Source organism: Mus caroli, unplaced genomic scaffold, assembly GCF_978045245.1.
Source record: "Mus caroli unplaced genomic scaffold, Mus_caroli_1 scaffold_2, whole genome shotgun sequence".
Lineage (NCBI taxonomy): Eukaryota > Metazoa > Chordata > Mammalia > Rodentia > Muridae > Mus > Mus caroli.
This window is the reverse complement of record NW_028227257.1, coordinates 156,782,432-156,802,472: the sequence shown is the minus strand read 5'-3', so window position 1 is coordinate 156,802,472 and position 20,041 is coordinate 156,782,432. Positions and strand designations below refer to the sequence as shown.

The 20,041-nt window shown below is 40.7% G+C and overlaps 1 protein-coding gene across 2 annotated transcripts; it reads left to right on the top strand.

Annotated features, from left to right (window-relative positions):
• The first annotated feature begins 11,213 nt into the window (after window positions 1-11,213).
• Window positions 11,214-18,565, top strand: LOC110305651 (interleukin-36 alpha). 2 transcript variants are annotated; one of them, XM_085831076.1, is made up of 6 exons: window positions 11,214-11,277; window positions 11,547-11,604; window positions 11,693-11,806; window positions 12,279-12,418; window positions 17,302-17,515; window positions 18,383-18,565. In XM_085831076.1, the coding sequence occupies exons 2-5, from the start codon at window positions 11,589-11,591 to the stop codon at window positions 17,512-17,514; spliced, it is 483 nt and encodes a 160-aa protein (XP_085687202.1). In that variant the 5' UTR covers window positions 11,214-11,277; window positions 11,547-11,588; the 3' UTR covers window position 17,515; window positions 18,383-18,565. The 2 variants fall into 2 exon arrangements, with proteins under 2 accessions (XP_085687202.1, XP_021033368.1); XM_021177709.2 differs by lacking the exon at window positions 11,214-11,277 and having other exon boundaries at window positions 11,446-11,604.
• The last annotated feature ends 1,476 nt before the right edge of the window (window positions 18,566-20,041 follow it).

Here is a 20,041-nt window from a genome sequence, read left to right as displayed (position 1 = left end):
GAATTGCTCTGCCTAGAACTTCAAGTACAATGTTGAATAGGTATGGGGAGAGTGGACAGTCTTGTCTAGTCCCTGATTTTAGTGGGATTAGGTCAAGCTTCTCACCATTTATGTTGATGTTGGCTACTGGTTTGCTGTAGATTGCTTTTATCATGTTTAGGTATGGGCCTTGAATTCCTGACCTTTCCAAGGTTTTTATCATGAATGGGTGTTGGATCTTGTCGAATGCTTTTTCTGCATCTAACGAGATGATCATGTGGTTTTTGTATTTGAGTTTGTTTATATAATGGATTACGTTGATGGATTTCCGTATATTAAACCATCCCTGCATCCCTGGGATAAAACCTACTTGGTCAGGATGGATGATTGCTTTAATGTGTTCTTGGATTCAGTTAGCGAGAATTATGTTGAGTATTTTTGCATCAATATTCATAAGGGAAATTGGTCTGAAATTCGCTATCTTTGTTGGATCTTTCTGTGGTTTAGGTATCAGAGTAATTGTGGCTTCATAGAATGAGTTGGGTAGAGTTCCTTCTACTTCTATTTTGTGGAATAGTTTGTGCAGAACTGGAATTAGATCTTCTTTGAAGGTCTGGTAGAACTCTGCACTAAACCCATCTGGTCCTGGGCTTTTTTTGGCTGGGAGACTATTAATGACTGCTTCTATTTCTTTAGGGGATATGGGACTGTTTAGATCGTTAACTTGATCCTGATTTAATTTTGGTACCTGGTATCTGTCCAGAAATTTGTCCATTTCGTCCAGGGTTTCCAGTTTTGTTGAGTATAGCCTTTTGTAGAAGGATCTGATGGTGTTTTGGATTTCTTCAGGATCTGTTGTTATGTCTCCCTTTTCATTTCTGATTTTGTTAATTAGGATGTTGTCCCTGTGCCCTCTAGTGAGTCTAGCTAAGGGTTTATCTATATTGTTGATTTTCTCAAAGAACCAACCCCTCGTTTGGTTAATTCTTTGAATAGTTCTTCTTGTTTCCACTTGGTTGATTTCACCCCTGAGTTTGATTATTTCCTGCCGTCTACTCCTCTTGGGTGAATTTTCTTCCTTTTTTTCTAGTGCTTGTAGATGTGTTGTCAAGCTGCTACTGTGTGCTCTCTCTAGTTTCTTTTTGGATGCACTCAGAGCTATGAGTTTCCCTCTTAGAAATGCTTTCATTGTGTCCCATAGGTTTGGGTAAGTTGTGGCTTCATTTTCATTAAACTGTAAAAAGTCTTTAATTTCTTTCTTTATTCCATCCTTGACCAAGGTATCATTGAGAAGAGTGCTATTCAGTTTCCTCATGAATGTTGGCTTTCCCTTATTTATGTTGTTATTGAAGAACAGCCTTAGTCCATGGTGGTCTGATAGGATGCATGGGACCATTTCAATATTTTTGTATCTGTTGAGGCCTGTTTTGTGACCAATTATATGGTCAATTTTGGAGAAGGTCCCGTGAGGTGCTGAGAAGAAGGTATATCCTTTTGTTTTAGGATAAAATGTTCTGTAGATATCTGTCAAGTCCATTTGTTTCATAACTTCTGTTAGTTTCACTGTGTCCCTGTTTAGTTTCTGTTTCCAGGATCTGTCCATTGATGGAAGTGGTGTGTTGAAGTCTCCCACTATTATTGTGTGAGGTGCAATGTGTGCTTTGAGTTTTACTAACATGTCTTTAATGAATGTGGCTGCCCTTGCATTTGGGGCATAGATATTCAGAATTGAGAGTTCCTCTTGGAGGATTTTCCCTTTGATGAGTATGAAGTGTCCCTCCTTGTCTTTTTTGATAACTTTGGGTTGGAAGTCGATTTTATTCGATATCAGAATGGCTACTCCAGCTTGTTTCTTCAGACCATTTGCTTGGAAAATTGTTTTCCAGCCTTTCACTCTGAGGTAGTGTCTGTCTTTTTACCTGAGATGGGTTTCCTGTAAGCAGCAGAATGTTGGGTCCTGTTTGTGTAGCCAGTCTGTTAGTCTGTGTCTTTTTATTGGGGAATTGAGTCCATTGATATTAAGAGATATTAAGGAAAAGTAATTGTTGCTTCCTTTTATGTTTGTTGTTAGAGTTGTCATTCTGTTCTTGTGGCAGTCTTCTTTTAGGTTCATTCAGGGCTTACTTTCTTGCTTTTTCTAGGGCGTGATTTCTGTCCTTGTATTGTTTTTTTTTTTTTCTGTTATTTTCCGTTGAAGGGCTGGATTTGTGGAAAGATAATGTGTGAATTTGGTTTTGTTGTGGAATACTTTGGTTTCTACATCTATGGTAATTGAGAGTTTGGCCGGGTATAGTAACCTGGGCTGGCATTTGTGTTCTTTTAGTTTCTGTATAACATCTATCCAGGCTCTTCTGGCTTTCATATTCTCTGGTGAAAAGTCTGGTGTAATTCTGATAGGCCAGCCTTTTTATGTTACTTGACCTTTCTCCCTTACTGCTTTTAATATTCTATCTTTATTTAGTGCATTTGCTGTTCTGATTATTATGTTTTGGGAGAGATTTCTTTTCTGGTCCAGTCTATTTGGAGTTCTGTAGGCTTCTTGTATGATCATGGGCATCTCTTTCTTTAGGATTGGGAAGTTTTCTTCTATTAATTTGTTGAAGACATTTGCTGGCCCTTTAAGTTGAAAATCTTCATTCTCATCAACTCCTATTATCCATGGGTTTGGTCTTCTCATTGTGTCCTGGATTTCCTGGATGTTTTGAGTTAGGATCCTTTTGCATTTTGTATTTTCTTTGATTGTTGTGCTGATGTTCTCTATCGAATCTTCTGCACCTGAGATTCTCTCTTCCATCTCTTGTATTCTGTTGCTGATGCTCGCATCTATGGTTCCAGATTTCTTTCCTAGGGTTTCTATCTCCAGTGTTGCCTCACTTTGGGTTTTCTTTATTGTGTCTACTTCCCTTTTTAGGTCTAGTATGGTTTTGTTCATTTCCATCACCTATTTGGATGTGTTTTCCTTTTTTTCTTTAAGGACTTCTACCTGTTTGGTTGTGTTTTCCTGTTTTTCTTTAAGGACCTGTAACTCTTTAGCAGTGCTCTCCTGTATTTCTTTAAGTGAGTTGTGAAAGTCCTTCTTGATGTCCTCTACCATCATCATGAGATATGCTTTTAAATCTGGGTCTAGATTTTCGATTGTGTTGGATTGCCCAGGACTAGGTGGGGTGGGAGTGCTGCATTCTGATGATGGTGAGTGGTCTTGATTTCTGTTAGTAGGATTCTTACGTTTGCCTTTTACCATCTGGTAATCTCTGAAGCTAGCTGTTATAATTGTCTCTCATTAGAGCTTGTTCCTCTGGTGACTCTGTTAGCCTCTATCAGCAGACCTGGGAGGCTGGCTCTCTCCTTAGTTTCAGTGGTCAGAGTATTCTCTGCAGGCAAGCTCTATTCTTGCAGGGAAGGTGCCCAGATATCTGTTGTTCAAACCTGCCTCCTGGTAGAAGTTGTGTTCCACTCACCAGAAGCCTTAGGATCCCGTGGCGAATCCTGTGTGGGTCCTTGCGGGTGTCAGCAGACTCCACTGGCAAGGCACCCCAGTGCTTGAGTGGACTGGAAGGGACTTGTGCCCCAGCAGAGGCTGGTTTGCCTGCTTCCTTAGTTAATGCAGTCTCAGGTTCTGTGCAATTGGATTGGAGCCGACGCTGTGTTCCACTCACCAGAGGTCTCAGGATCCCATGGGGAGTCCTGTGCGGGTCCTTGCGGGTGTCCGGAGACTCCACTGACAAGGCACCCTGGTGCTCCAGTGGACTGGAAGGGACTTGTGCCCCAACAGAGGCCGGGTTGCCTGCTTCTCTAGTTAATGCAGTCTCAGGTCCCGCTCCATTGGATTGGAGCAGAAGATGTGTTCCACTCACCAGAGGTCTTAGGGTCCCGTGGGGAATCCTGTGCGGGTCCTTACGGGTGTCCAGAGACTCCTCTGGCAAGGCACCGCGATACTCGAGTCTTCATTATTTTATTAATGTCAATTTTCTTGGTGAACTTTTCTTCCATGTAGTCAACTCTTTCATACACATTGTTCAGGTTCTTATAAATTTCATTTCACAGACTTTTTTCTATAAAAAGTCATGGGTCAAATTCACCTGATTTTTTTTATATGCACTCTCAAGTCCTTGGTCATTTTTAGCAGTAAACTTTTGAAATATTCATCTGGAATTTTACCTATTTTGTATTCAGTAGTTACAAACGTCTATTGAAATCATGTTGCTGTCTTTTCATGTTTCCTGCAACTCTGTGTTGCATCTGTTGGTTTGTATATTTCTTTGGATGTGGAGGTTATCTTCCTATTGAGCAGCCTACATTTCAAGTTCAATCACAATAACACCCAGTAAGGAGAAAGCAAATTCCTGTAACAGAAACTTCATACCATGCAGATATAGAAATACACCTTAAAATGTATTATAGCATACTGGCACATCATTCTATATCATTAGTGACCACAAAAATGAGAAAGAAAAAAATCATGGAAAATGTGCTATGAAAGAGAGAATCATATAGAGTAGCAATGAAATAATAAATTAATGACATTAGGAAAGGGGGCAGGTGAAAGGGAGAAATAGAGAAGCTAGGTTAAATACTTGAGTGGAAAAGGCATAGTAGGGTTGGATGTTATAGAAGGCAAGATAAAGGAAAAGGCTTTTAAAAACCCACAAGTTTAGAACTGAAAATTTAAAATTTTACCAATGACTTTAAAAGTTCAAAAACACAAATAAATGATTAAAAATTAAAATCTGAACCAGGCAGTGGTGGCACATGCCTTTAATCCCAGCACTTAGGAAACAGAGATATCTGAGTTCGAGGATAGCCTGGTCTACAGAGTGAGTTCCAGGAGAGCCAGGCTACACAGAGAAACCCTCTCTCTCTCTCTCTCTCTCTCTCTCTCTCTCTCTCTCTCTCTCTCTTTTCTCTCTCTCTCTCTCATACACACACACAAAGAATATTAAAATCTGAATATTAAATTATTAAAATTATCAATCCCCTTAATAAGATAAAGTCAAAACACTATCAGATGTACAAATAGAACAAAAGGAAATACATCAGGACCAAAAAAAAATTAAAGAAATTAAGAAAAAGAAAACTAATTTGCAAATTCATCTGGAATAACAAAAAAGATAGCAAAAACTCTTCTCAACAACAAAAGAACCTCTGGGGGAATCACCATGCCTAACCTTAAGCTGTACTACAGAGCAATAGTGATAAAAACTGCATGGGACTGGTACAGCGACAGGCAGGTAGATCAATGGAATAGAATTGAAGACCCAGAAATGAACCCACACACCTATGGTTACTTGATCTTTGACAAGGGAGCTAAAATCATCCAGTGGAAAAAAGACAGCATTTTCAACAAATGGTGCTGGCACAACTGGCTGTTATCATGTAGAAGAATGTGAATTGATCCATTATCTCCTTATACAAAGCTCAAGTCTAAGTGGATCAAAGAACTCCATATAAAACCAGAGACACTGAAATTTATAGAGGAGAAAGTGGCGAAAAGCCTCGAAGATATGGGCACAGGGGAAAAATTCCTAAACAGAACAGCAATGGCTTGTTCTGTAGGATCAAAAATCGACAAATGGGACCTCATAAAATTGCAAAGCTTCTGTAGGGAAAAAGATACTGTCAATAAGACAAAAAGGCCACCAACAAATTGGGAAAGAATTTTTACCAATCCTAAATCTGATAGGGGACTAATATCCAATATATACAAAGAAATCAAGAAGCTGAACTCTAGAAATTCAAATAACCCCATTAAAAATAAGGTACAGACCTAAACAAAGAATTCTCACCTGAGGAATACCGAAGGGCTGAGAAGCACTTGAAAAAATATTCAATATCCTTAATCATCAGGGAAATGCAAATCAAAACAACCCTGACATTTCACCTCACACCTGTCAGAATGGCTAGGATCAAAAATTCAGGTGACAGCAGATGCTGGCAAGGATGTGGAGAAAGAGGAACACTCCTCCATTGCTGGTGAGATTGCAAGCATGTACAACCACTCTGGAAATCAGTCTGGTGGTTCCTCAGAAAACTGGACATAGTACTACCAGAAGATCCAGCAATACCTCTCCTGGGCATATACCCAGAAGATGTTCCAACTGGTAATAAGGACACATGCTCCACTATGTTCATAGCAGCCTTATTTATAATAGCCAGAAGCTGGAAAGAACCCAGATGTCCCTCAACAGAGGAATGGATACAGAAAATGTGGTACATTTATGCAATGGAGTACTACTCAGCTATTAAAAACAATGAATTTATGAAATTCTTGGGCAAATGCATGTATCTGGAGGATATCATCCTGAGTGAGGTAACCCAGTCACAAAAGAACACACATGGGTTACACTCACTGATAAGTGGATATTAGCCCAGAAACTTAGAATATCCAAGATACAATTTGCAAAACACAAAAAAAAATCAAGAAGAAGGAAGACCAACGTGTGGATACTTCATTTCTCCCTAGAATAGGGAATAAAATATCCATGCAAGGAGTTGCAGAGCCAAAGTTTGGAGCTAAGACGAAAGGATGGACCATCCAGAGACTGCCCCACCAGGGGATCCATCCCATAATCAGTCACAAAACACAGACACTATTGCATATGCCAGCAAGATTTTGCTGAAAGGACCCTGATATAGCTGTCTCCTGTGAGGCTTTGCCAGTGCCTGGCAAATACAGAAGTGGATGCTCACAGTCATCTATAAGTTGGAACACAAGGCCCCCAATGGAGGAGCTAGAGAAAGTACCCAAGGAGCTGAAGGGGTCTGCAACCCTATAGGTGGAACAACAATATGAACTAACCAGTACCCCCAGAGCTCGTGTCTCTAGCTGCATATGTAGCAGAAGATGGCCTAGTCAGCCATCATTGGGAAGAGAGGCCCCTTGGTCTTGCAAACTTTATATGTCCCAGTACAGGGGGGACGCCAGGGCCAAGAAGTGGGAGTGAGTGGGTAGAGGAGCAGAAAAAAAAGAAAGAATAAGAAAAACATTCAGCCCAAATGAGAAGAAATGCATCAACAAAATTGGATGAATATATTCAAGAGAGAAACAAACCTGAAAACTGAGATACATCAAAATCCTATTAAACATGAGAGCAGAGGGTAAGAAGGGAAAAAGAAGAAGAAGAAGAAGAAGAAGAAGAAGAAGAAGAAGAAGAAGAAGAAGAAGAAGAAGAAGAAGAAGAAGAAGGAGGAGGAGGAGGAGGAGGAGGAGGGAGGAGGAGGAGGAGGAGGAGGAGGAGGAGGAGGAGGAGGAGGAGGAGGAGGGGAGAAGGAGGAAAAAAGAAAGAAAAAAGAAAGAAAGAAAGAAAGAAAGAAAAGAAAGAAAGAAAGAAAGAAAGGAAGGAAGGAAGGAAGGAAGGAAGGAAGGAAGGAAGGAAGGAAGGAAGGAAGGAAGGAAGAAAGAAAGAAAGAAAGAAAGAAAGAAAGAAGAAAAAGAAAGAAGGAAAGGAGGGAGGGAGGGAGGGAGGGAGGGAGGCAGAGAGAGGGGGGGGGAGGGAGAGAGAGAAAAAGAGAAAGAAAGAAAGAAAGAAAGAAAGAAAGAAAGAAAGAAAGAAAGAAAGAAAGAAAGAAAGAGAAAGAAAGAAAGAGAAAGAAAGAAAGAAAGAAAGAAAGAAAGAAAGAAAGAAAGAGAGAGAGAGAGAAAGAAAGAAAGAAAGAGAGAAAGAAAGAGAGAAAGAGAGAAAGGGAAGAAAAAGAGAAAATGGGGTGTCATATTAGTTTCTTTCTGGGGCCGCAAAAGTTGGAAACTGCCATTGTATCCCAGGGGTGGGTCAAGGGTCAAATGAATTGATGGATGCACATCTTCTCAATGGTTCATGTTGTTACTGAGTCTGCACTGAGCAAGTGTCTGCTGTCCACCAGAGTTGTCAGTACAGTGGTAGCTTTCTTTCTTCGTGTGACAGGACCTCTGCTGGTAATGCTTAGATTTACATCTCATGGTCTTGAATATTATTTCCCCATCTCAACACTCTCCAGATTGTATGGTCTAGCTAATATGTTATCTCAATGTCTGCCAAGTGCATTAGGACTGTGGAAAGCAAACAGTACAGAAATTGGTATGGGTGAAAGATTTGCCTTCATACTGTCAAAACATTCTTATTATTAATTGCCCTGCTGGAGGAATATAGTTATCAGTGTCTTGTTGTGGTGAATTAAATAAAAATTACCACCATAGACTCATAGGGAGTGGCACTATTAGGAGGTGTAGCCTTGTTGGAGTAGGTGTGGCCATATTGGAGGAAGTATATCACTGGGGACAGGCTTTGAGCTCTCAGGCCAGGCCCAGTGTCTCACTCTCTTCCTGCTCTCTCTGCCAATCTAGATGTAGAACTCCAGCACCAGGTCTGCCTGAGTGCTGCCTTGTTTTCCACCATAATGACAATCAAATAAACCTCTGAATTATAAGCTAGCCCCAATTAAATACTTTCCTTTTAAGAGTTGTTTTGGCGCATGAAACTCAAGAAGAATGAAGGCCAAAGTGTGGACACTGTGCCCCTCCTTAGAATTGGGAACAAAACACCCATGGAAGGAGTTACAGAGACAAAGTTTGGAGCTGAGACAAAAGGATGGACCATCTAGAGACTGCCATATCCAGGGATCCACCCCATAATCACCCTCCAAACGCTGACACCATTGCATACACTAGCAAGATTTTGCTGAAAGGACCCAGATATAGCTGTCTCTTGTGAGACTATGCCGGGGCCTAGCAAACACAGAAGTGGATGCTCACAGTCAGCTAGTGGATGGATCACAGGGCTCCCAATGGAGGAGCTAGAGAAAGTACCCAAGGAGCTAAAGGGATCTGCAGCCCTATAGGTGGAACAACATTATGAACTAACCAGTACCCCGGAGCTCTTGACTCTAGCTGCATATGTATCAAAAGATGGCCTAGTCGGCCATCACTGTAAAGAGAGGCCCATTGGACACACAAACTTTATATGCCCCAGTACAGGGGAACGCCAGGGCCAAAAAAATGGGAATGGGTGGGTAGGGAAGTGGGGGGGAGGGTATGGGGGACCTTTGGGATAGCATTGGAAATGTAATTGAGGAAAATACGTAATAAAAAATATTAAAAATTAAAAATAAATAAATAAATAAAGAGTTTTTTTGGTCATGGTGTCTTTTCATAGCAATATAAACCCTAGCTAAGACATTTTTACAACCTTGGAAATTTCTCAGGCTCTACAGCAGTGAACAAAGTTTCCCAAATTAGATCTGTATACCAACCTTGTGTTCAAAGCTACCAAATTCTTAGAGTTATTTTCAGTAGATGAAATCTGTTCCTAGCCATCCAAGATAGGCTGTCTCTGATTCTCCAGCTTGGCTTCATTCTGTCTTTCTCTTTCTCCTTTGGCTTGGTGCCAACAAAGCCCATTTGTTTAGTTTTCAGAGATTGGAGGAAAAATGGCTTCAGGGCTCTGAACCTGTTTCCTCCCAGCCCCAAGCATGCCCAGAGCCCTGACCACTTTCTTTTGGTGTTGATTTGATTGTTACAGAGCATGGGCATTATATTATAAACACAGAAGGCATAGCAATAAAAATTTTTTGAGATAGAATTTTGTCTACATAGCCCTGAATCTCCTGGAACTCACCATGTAGACCAGGCTGAGCTCAAACTCACAGAGATCCACATGCCTCTGCCTCCAGAGTGCTGAGATTAAAGGCATGCTCCACCACGCCCAACTGGTATAGCAATTTTTAATGTTCTTTTCTTTCAGATCTTGATTCTGTAGGTTGGAGTAGAGCCTGGGCTTTTGTATTTCTGACCAGATGTCAAATGATGCCAATACAACATGCATAATCTACACTTTGGTATCAATTGTAAGCACAATTATAAATGTTTAAAGATTTACTTTGAATATATATTATTTGAATGCAAATGTCTTCCTTTTGAATATTGAACTCTTGACTTATTGGAGTTTTCTGTAGAGCAGGGAACTTGTTTAGGAGATTACTACAGGGAATTCAGTAGACACTAGTTACTTTTATAGGTAACTGTGGCTGGGACCCACTAGGGGCCCTCTAAGAAGCCTGAGAATTGCCTGTCAGAAGACTAGGAGGCCGGGACCTTATCCACCAGTCCCTTAACTCATTGGTAGTATTTGTCCCTCAGATGGAACCCAATAAGGTATGAAAGTGACATGTTTTCAGATCTTTCAGAGGCACACTGTAACTCCTATGTGGGAAAAGGCATCAAAATCATTGCCTCAGTTTCCTTTCAGAAAAATCTAACGATGGGCACTCTGACAACTGATAGACCATCTGACAACTAGGCCCAAGCATGGCAAACATGGCACCAGCAAATGTTGCCCTTCCTGCTCTCCTCTCTTGCTAAACCATTGGATTCCCTTATTTGGCCACTTCCTAGTTGTGCCTGACTCCTTCCTGGGGGTAACTACGGAGATCCAGCTATCAAATTTTCCTATTTTGCTACATTGACTCACAAGTCCAACCAGAACCTACCTCCTCATTCTAGCCCACTCTAACATGATCTTCCTCCTTTTTCCCTTTAAAAATAATTCTTACCGATCCATTTACTGCTGCTTCTGCCCAATTCAGATACATCCACCTTGTGTCTCTGTCTTGCTTAATAAAATTGCTGTTTGGGTGTGATCTGTGCCTAATAGAGTGTCGAAAGGGAGCACCCAAAATGTGAGTGGTTCATCAGACTTCCTCTTCCTTTAACAAGATAATGACTTAAATGTGCTGAAATGTGGACAGGCAGTCCAGGAGATGTCTTTGCTTTGGTCAGAACTTGTTGGTGGCGAAGCAACCTGAATATTGGCTGGGAGAAGGTGGAATATCCACTGGAGTCAGCCCAAGGTGACTTGTACCAGTTTAAAAATAATATAGGACTTAGAGAATCGTCTTCTTATACACGCTTGCACTTCCTGTAGGTTCCTGCTAATAGAAGCAATATTCTAGTACTTCATTTTACATCACCTAGTCCAGTCATCCATCCTGGGGAAATCCCATAATGTTTCTTTCCTCCATCAGGTTAAAATATGTGACCTATTTCCTGATTACTGCTCTCACAGGCTTAGCAAGCGCTCCCTTTCCAAGGTTTCCTAAGCCACAAGCATACTACAATTGCCATTTATTCCAACAGATGCTTAACAAGCCCTCCAGCACATGGAACCAGCAATTATCTAGGGTGTCCAGCAGTCCTAGGTGCACTGAGGCATAACCTCCTCTTTTCGTGGTGTGGATAAAAGGCTTGGACCTTAGTAGAGCTTGTCAGAGAAGCTGAGCACAGTAGTGGGTGTAGTTCTGTAGAGTGCGGACACATTCCTATGCAATCAGGTTAGAAACGCAGCCTGTGGCTTTCAGCCACTGCCCAGAATCTCTTGCTGCTTGGCTCTAACCTTGGTGCTCTCTGTCCCCTTGTACCTCAGGCCTACATGGGAACTAGAGTAGATGCTTCTCTTGGACAATAAGATGAATCTAAGGATACAATGGGACCTTGTGACACTTGGTTTAGAGAATCTGCCTGGGGTCACAGTTAAGCTGTTCACCAGCTCCTCTGACCTGGGTCAAACTGTGACTTAGGACTAACTCTGTGTCTTCCCTAGGGTCAATCTGCAGATTGGCAGTTCAGAAACAACATCACCATAATGAATAAGGAGAACGGTAAAGACCATCTTCATGAAGAAGCAAAAGATTGGAAAGGGGAGAGATTCTGTGCCTTCGACTTTTTTACTTTTTACTTTCCTTACAGAACTAAAAGCAGCAACACCTTCGCTTAGACATATTCAGGATCTTAGTAGTCGTGTGTGGATCCTGGAGAACAATATCCTCACTGCAGTCCCAAGGAAAGAGCAAACAGTTCCAGGTGAGTAGCCCTGGCCCTTTGTGGCAGCCCCTCTGGCTAATGTTGTGAGTGTGTCCTCGGCCTTTCATTTTACCACACATGTGTTAACTGCCCGTATCTGGAGAGGAGCATTACATGGATAATTCAGAAGAGAGGGCAGTCATAGTCTTAGACAGCCAAGGGATGGGTCAAGGAAAAAGGAGGTAGGTGACCCTAGGAGGAATGGAGGGTTAAGTTGAGGAAATGGTGGAAGATTTTTTTTTCCTGTGAAGCTCCAAAGAGTTAAATAAAAGAGAAAGGTCTATGAGATGAATTTTTGAATCCATGAGAAGTTGTCAATCACATGAATGGGATGCCTGTCTGAGCCAACTGGTGTGTGGCAGGTGACAGGAAGGTTGGTGAGAAGATTGCAGCCTCTATTTTGTTGTGCTGAGTTTAGAGATGATGCTTTGGAAACATGAACTGAACCCTGCTCTCTGCCTTGCATTTGTAGTCACTATTACCTTGCTCCCTTGCCAATATCTGGACACTCTTGAGAAGAACAGGGGGGATCCCACGTACATGGGAGTGCAAAGGCCTACGAGCTGCCTGTTCTGCACCAAGGATGGGGAGCAGCCTGTGCTACAGCTTGGGGTGAGTTTAGAAAAGAAGGAGCTGCTCTCTCCTGGCCAAGGATGAGGGGTCCACCTTTTCACAAAGCACTCACTTAACAGAAACTCTGATTTTCAAATCTTTTAAAAGATAATTACCAGATTATACTGATTTAAGGGTTCATACATCACCAAAGAATAAGGAAAAATGTAGGGGATTTTTGAAACCAACTCTCCAAAATAACATTTTCTTTCATTTTACAAAAGTAATATATGTGAGCACATGTGTGTATAAATAAGTCAGATTGGCACTGGATATCTTCCTTCATCTCTACCCACATTATTTTTATTTTCTTTATTTTTTATTGGATATTTTTCTTATTTACATTTAAAATGTTGACCTCTTTCCTCCATTCCCCTCTGAAAACCTCCTATCCTATCCCCCATCCCCCTCCTCCCCAACCCACCCACTCCCGATTCCCTGTCCTGGTATTCCCCTACACTGGGGCATAGACCCTTCACAGGACCAAGGGCCTCTCCTCCCATTGATGTCCAACTAGACCATCCTCTGCTACATATGCAGCTGGAGCCATAAGTCCCACCATGTATACTCTTTGGTTGGTGGTTTAGTCCCTAGGAGTTCTGGGGTACTGGTTAGTTCATATTGTTGTTGCTCCTATGGGACTGCGAACCCCTTCAGCTCCTTGGGTAATTTTTCTAGCTCCTTCTTTGGGGACACTGTGCTAAGTCCCGTGGATGACTGTGAGCATCCACCTCTGTATTTGTAAGGTACTGGCGAGCCTCTCAGGAGACAGCCATATCAGGGTCCTGTCATCAAGCTCTCGTTGGCATCCACAATAGTGTCTGGGTTTGGGGGCTGTTTATGGGATTAGTCCCCAGATGGGACAGTCTCTGGATGGTCATTTCTTCATTCTCAACTCCAAACTTTGTCTCTGTGACTCATTCCATGAGTATTTTATTCCCCGCTCTAAGAAAGATCTAAGTATCCACACTTTGGTCTTTCTTCTTCTTGAGTTTCATGTGTATTGCAAATTGTATCTTGAGTATTCTGACCTTCTGGGGAATATCCACTTATCATTGAATGCATATCATGTGTGTTCTTTTGGAATTGTGTTACCTCACTCAGGATGATATCCTCCAGATCCATCCATTTGCCTAAGAATTTCATAAAGTCATTGTTTTTAATAGCTGCATAGTAGTCCATTGTGAAAATGTACCACATTTTCTGTATCCACTTCTCTGTTAAGGGACATCTATGTCCTTTCCAGCTTCTGGCTATTATAAATAAGGCTTCTATAAACATAGTGGAGCATGTGTCCTTAGTAAAGGTTGAAGCATCTTCTGGGTATATGCCCAGGAGAGGTATTACTGGATCTTCTGGTAGTAGTACTATGTCCAATTTTCTGAGGAACCACCAGACTGATTTCCAGAGTGGTTGTACCAGCTTGTAATCCCACCAGCAAAGGAGGAGTGCTACTCTTTCTTCACATCCTCGCCAGCATCTGCTGTTACCTGAGGTTTTCATCTTAGCCATTCTGACAGGTGTGAGGTAGAATCTCAGGGTTGTTTTGATTTTCAATTCCCTGATGATTAAGGATGTTGAACAGTTTTTTAGGTACTTCTCAGCCATTCAGTATTCCTCGGGTGAGAATTCTTTGTTTACCTCTGTAGTAGCTTTTTAATGGGGTTATTTGGTTCTCTGGAGTCTAACTTCTTGATTTCTTTGTATATATTGGATATTAGCCCTCTATCTGATTTAGGATTGGTAAAGATCTTTTCCCATTGATTGAGAGTTCATCTTGGTAGATTTTACCTTTGATGAGTATGAAGTGTCTCTCCTTATCTTTTTTGATAACTTTGGGTTGGAAGTAGATTTTATTTGATATTAGAATGGCTACTCCAGCTTATTTCTTCAGACCATTTGCTTGGAAAATTGTTTTCCAGCCTTTTTCTCTGAGGTAGTGTCGGTCTTTATCCATGAGGTGGGTTTCCAGTTTGCAGCAAAATGTTGGGTCCTGTTTTTGTAGCCAGTCTATTAGTCTGTGTCTTTTTATTGGGGATTTGAATCCATTGATATTAAGTGATATTAAGGAAAAGTAATTGTTGCTTCCTGTTATCTTTGTTGTTAGAGTTGATATTCTGTTCATGTGACTATATTTTAGGTTTGTTGAAAGATAACTTTCTTGCTTTTTCTAGGGCTTAGTTTCCCTTTTGTGTTGAAGTTTTCCCTTTATTATCCTTTGAAGGGCTGGATTTGTGGAAAGATATTGTGTGAATTTGGTTTTTTTTTCATGGAATACCTTGGTTTCTCCATCTATGGTAATTAAGAGTTTTGCTGGGTATAGTAGCCTGGGCTGGCATTTGTGTTCTCTTAGGGTCAATATGACATCTGTCCAGGATCTTCTGACTTTCATAGTCTCTGGTGAGAAATCTGGTGAAATTCTAATAGACCTGTCTTTATAGGTTACTTGACCTACTGCTTTTAATATCTATCTTTGTTTAGTGCATTTGGTGTTTTGATTATTATGTGTCGGCATAAATTTCTTTTCTGGTCCAGTCTATTTGGAGTTCTGTAGGCTTCTTGTATGTTCATGGGCATCTCTTTCTTTAGGTTAGAGAAGTTTTCTTCTATAATTTTGTTGAAGATATTTACTGGCCGTTTAAGTTGAAAATTTTTCATTCTCATCTATACCTATTATCCTTAGTTTTGGTCTTTTCATTGTGTCTTGGATTTCCTGGATGTTTTGAGTTAGGATCTTTTTCAATTTTGCATTTTCTTCGACTGTTGTGAACATGTTTTCCATGGAATCTTCTGCACCTGATGTTCTCTCTTCCATCTCCTGTATTCTGTTGGTGATGCTTGCATCTATGGCTCCTAATTTCTTTCCTAGGTTTTCTATCTCCAGAGTTGTCTCCCTTTGTGATTTCTTTATTGTTTCTACTTCCATTTTTATATCTTGGATGGTTTTGTTCAATTCCTTCACCTGTTTACCTGTGTTCTCCTATAATTCTTTGAGGGAGTTATTAATGTCCCTCTTAAAATCCTCTATTTGCATCATGAGATATGATTTTTTAATCCAAATCTTGCTTTTCCAGTGTATTGGGGTATCCAGGACTTGCTGTGGTGGGAATAGTGGGTTCTGATGATGCCAAGTAGTCTTGATTTCTTTTGGTAAGATTCTTGTGTTTGCCTTTCACCATCTGGTAATCTCTGGTGTTAGATGTTCTTGCTGTAGGTAGCTGGAGCTTGCTCTTCCTGTGACTCTGTAAGCCTGTATCAGCACTCCTGGGAGACCAGCTCTCTCCTGGCAAGACCAGTGCACAGAGGACTGTGGAACAGTCCCACCTCTTGTCTTCAGATATAGGTCCATAGAACCCTGTCCCAGCTGCTCTGCTGCTTCTGCGGCCTGTGAGCTCCTACATGAACCTGCCTTAAAGAGACACTGGAGAGAAATTGCTGATCTCACCTGAGTACTGGGTTCAGAATATTCCTTGGAGGCAAGATCTCCTCTGGCAGGGAAGGTGCACAGAGGACTGAGCTTCACATTATTTTTAAGATAAGATCTCTTACCAAATCTGGAGCTCACCAACTAAGCTGGTCTGGCTGGCCAGTGTACAAAAAACAAGGACATTTAAACTGTCATAGAGTGTATGATTTTATCTTCTAGACAAAGTTTCACTGATAATTTTTGTGAAAAAATATATAAATCTCTGCAATGGTCATCTTAATTTTATTTAATAAAAAATATATTATAGTAAGGCAATTTAAACTAGACCTCTTGGCACCATAATTATTATCTTGACTTATTTCAATGAGCAGTCATAGGCAAATGCTCAGTTTTATGATTAAACAAAATAGAATGATTTTTTTACTAGAAAATAAGTTGTCAACGTCAAGATACTTGGGTGGTACAGGGAGTAACATTATTGGAGGTGTGGCCATATTGGGTTAGGCATAGCTTTGATAGAGGAAGTATGTCTCAGTCTTCCTCCTGCTGTCTGTGGATCAAGATGTAGAACTCTAACCTCCTTCTCTAGCATCATGTATGTCTGCACGATGACATGCTTCTCACCATAATGATAGTGGACTAAGCCTCTGAAACTACAAGCCAACCCCAGTTAAATGTTTTGCTTTGTAAGAGTTGCTGTGGTCATAGAATCTCTTCACAGCAATGAAACCCTAACTATAACAGGTGGCTACAATTGGAGACAAGAATGTGCCATTTGTCTAGTGAGTGAAGGGTAGGGATACTGCCTACACAGATCAACCTACAACACATGAAAGGACATCCCCTGACAATAAAGATGTCCACGGTGCTAACATTAAAGAAATTTCACAAAGACAATTGTATTTCACTCAAAATTTATGCTATTGTGTAAACATTCTTTGAACATCTTTATTTGTAGGAAACAGGAAGTGAATGGCTAAAACAATGGTGTATTATCTCCAAAACTTATGCCAATTTATTCTTTCAAAACATTAAGAGTGAATGAGGTAGGCAGTGATGGTGTATGCCTTTAATCCCAGCAACTAGGAGACAGAGACAGGCAGATCTCTGAGTTCAAGGCTATTCTGGTCTACAGAGTGGATGGTGGAGAGAAAGAGAGAGAGAGAGAGAGAGAAACAGCTAGACTTGGTGGTACCTGCCTCTGATCTTAGCATTGAGGCTACCCAGAGAGAATTTGTCTCAAGAATTTGTCTCAAAACATTGAAAATACAAACAAAATTGAAATTTTGTGTCCTAATGTTTCTACTATACTCTTAACATATATTTGGAGTATATGAGTCTCTAATAAGAACCAGAAGTCTCCAGGCTGCTTTAAAAGATGGAATCTGATGTTTAAAAACAAGTGAAGAGTTCCCGTGGTGACGTTTCTTTCTGGGATCTCCTTCTCGCCCACCAGGAAGGGAACATAATGGAAATGTACAACAAAAAGGAACCTGTAAAAGCCTCTCTCTTCTATCACAAGAAGAGTGGTACAACCTCTACATTTGAGTCTGCAGCATTCCCTGGTTGGTTCATCGCTGTCTGCTCCAAAGGGAGCTGCCCACTCATTCTGACCCAAGAACTGGGGGAAATCTTCATCACTGACTTCGAGATGATTGTGGTACATTAAGGTCAGTCTTATAATGGGTGCTGCTTCCCAAGCAGAGAACCTCACCTTTGCTTCCACCATTCTAGCTCTCCAAGCCATTCTTTTTTACATGAATACTGTTATCCTGCTTCATCCTTGAGAGGAGGCGGCTTTGTTCATGTCAACCTAAAAGTTATATTCATCTAGGAAGCAAAAATTTCATTTGAGAAAATATCTCCATTATATTGGCTTGTCAGCAAGTCTAAATGATCTAAATGCTGCTATTTTCTTGATTAGTGGTTGATACAGGAGGTCCAAGACCATTGTGGCTGGTGCTACACCTGAGTAGGTGGTCCCAGGGGGTATAAGAAGGCAAGCTGAGCAAACCACACAGATAAATCAGTATTCCTCTGTGGTCTCTGCTTCCAATCTAGCCTCCAGATTCCTGTCTAGAGTTCTTGCACTGACTTCCCTCAGTGATTCCCAACTGTTAACTGGTACTTGGAAGCTTAAATTGAAACAAAACATTTCCTTGCCAAGTTGTTTTTGGTAAATGTTTCATCCCAGAAACAAAGAAGCAAACAGACATACCCAATTTTCAAAGATAGAAAACAGATTAAAAGGTAATGTGTAGCAAAGCTTAATCCTAGAATAAAAGAAAGAATCTGTTACTGGCCTTTTGACTCAAGGTGAATTGGTGTCCTCCAACATATTTATGGATTGATCTAAATACTGGTGTAGGCAATGGGGAAAATGATAATGGTATCCTAGGCTTCTTTGTCATGGTCATGTAGTTAGATCATGACATCATCACAAAACTAATGAAGAGACCTCTAGCTATATACTTCCTGGTAATATGAAAGCTAATATATAAATGGTGACCATCTGTGTTCACACTTTGGGTTTTTAGACACATTGCTCTGTGGCACTCTCTCAAGATTTCTCGGATTCTAACAAGAAGCAACCAAAGACACCCCTAACAAAATGGAAGACTGAAAAGAAAGCTGAGCCCTCCCTGGGCTGTTTTTCCTCGGCGGGTGAATCAGAGACAGAACTGCTTACCATGTTTTCATCCAAAGCATTTACTGTTGGTTTTTACAAGGAGTGAACTTTTTAAAATAAAATCATTTATCTCACTTGCATTTTTGAATACAATGATTTTAGTGGAATAAAATAGCCATATTATTTTTGCATTTATAGTTTGTAAAGCAAGTTCACATTCATTCTCTCTCTCTCTCTCTCTCTCTCTCTCTCTCTCTCTCTCTCTCTCTCTCTCTCTCTCTCTCTCTCTCATTTTACATGCATATGCATGTGAAGGCCAGAAGTTGATGTCAGGTATCTTGCTTAATCACCCTCCACCTTATATATTGAGACAGAGTCTTTCATTTGGGCTCAGAGATTGCCAACTCAGCTGGTGTAGCTAGCCAGCTTGCTCATAGAGAACTCTGTCTCTACCTTCAGAGGTATGGGATTGCAAATGGGACACACGCTGGTTAAAGTGTTTTGTTTTGTTTTGTTTTCAACTTGAGGCAAGCAGGGGTCATCTGAGAAGAGGGGAACTTCAGCTGTGTAGAGTTTTCTTGATTAATGACTAATGTGGGAGGGTCCAATCTATAATGGGCAGATCCTACCCTATGCTAGTAATTCAGTGGTATAAGAAAGCAAACCTTAAAATGAGCAAGCCAGTAAGCAGCACTTCTCCAAAGGTCTCTGCTTCATTTTTTGCCTCCGGGTTTTCATCTGCTTGAATTCTTGCCTTGGCTTCTGTAGCATGTGAATGAGAATACCCTCATATACTGACATGCTTAGTCCCTAGTTGATGGACTGTTTGGAAGGATTGCAAAGTGTGGCCTTGTTGTAGGATATGTATTGCTTTGAGATTTCAAATGTCCATACCAGTCCCAGAATTGTTCTTTCTGCCTTCTGCCTGAGGATCAAGATGTAAAGCTCTTAGTTCTTGCTCCAGTGCCATGTATGCCTGCTTCACACCATGATAACAATGTACTAACTCTCTAAAACTGTAAGCAAGAACCCAGTTAAATGCTTGTTTTTAAAAATGTCACCTTAGACACAGTGTCTCTTCATAGTAATAAAATGGTAACCAGGGCAGTATCCCTCAAAAGTGGGCTTTGACCAGAATATGTAAACCAAATGAATCTTTTCCTCTCCAAATTGCTTTTGGCTATCTTTATAAAAGCAATAGGTAGCAAATTAACACAACTGCTATGCCTGCACAGCCTTTACATAGGTACTGAGGATTTGAACTCTCGTTTTCATACTTGAGCAGAAACTACACTATCCTTTATTCCATCTCCTCAGCCCCAAGTCTCTTAGCTTTTAGAACTAACAAGATTTCCAAAGAAGTCTTAAACTTCTTGGTAGTCTCTTCCAAAACCAGATTCTTCAAGTCACAAATATGGGATGACTAAGACAAACAGGACTCCATTAATAAAAATTGTATTCTATATTTTATAGTCTATATTGCACAATGCAGACACATAACTGACTTCAAATCTCCTTCCTGAGATGTGCTTCTGTGGGCATCTTTTGCCTTTTTCTCTTAACTCAT

Coding starts and splice junctions, on each gene's coding strand:
- LOC110305651 (XM_085831076.1), top strand. Junction 11,807..12,278: donor GAAAGAGCAAACAGTTCCAG/GTGAGTAGCCCT, acceptor TTGCATTTGTAG/TCACTATTACCTTGCTCCCT. Junction 12,419..17,301: donor AGCCTGTGCTACAGCTTGGG/GTGAGTTTAGAA, acceptor CTCGCCCACCAG/GAAGGGAACATAATGGAAAT.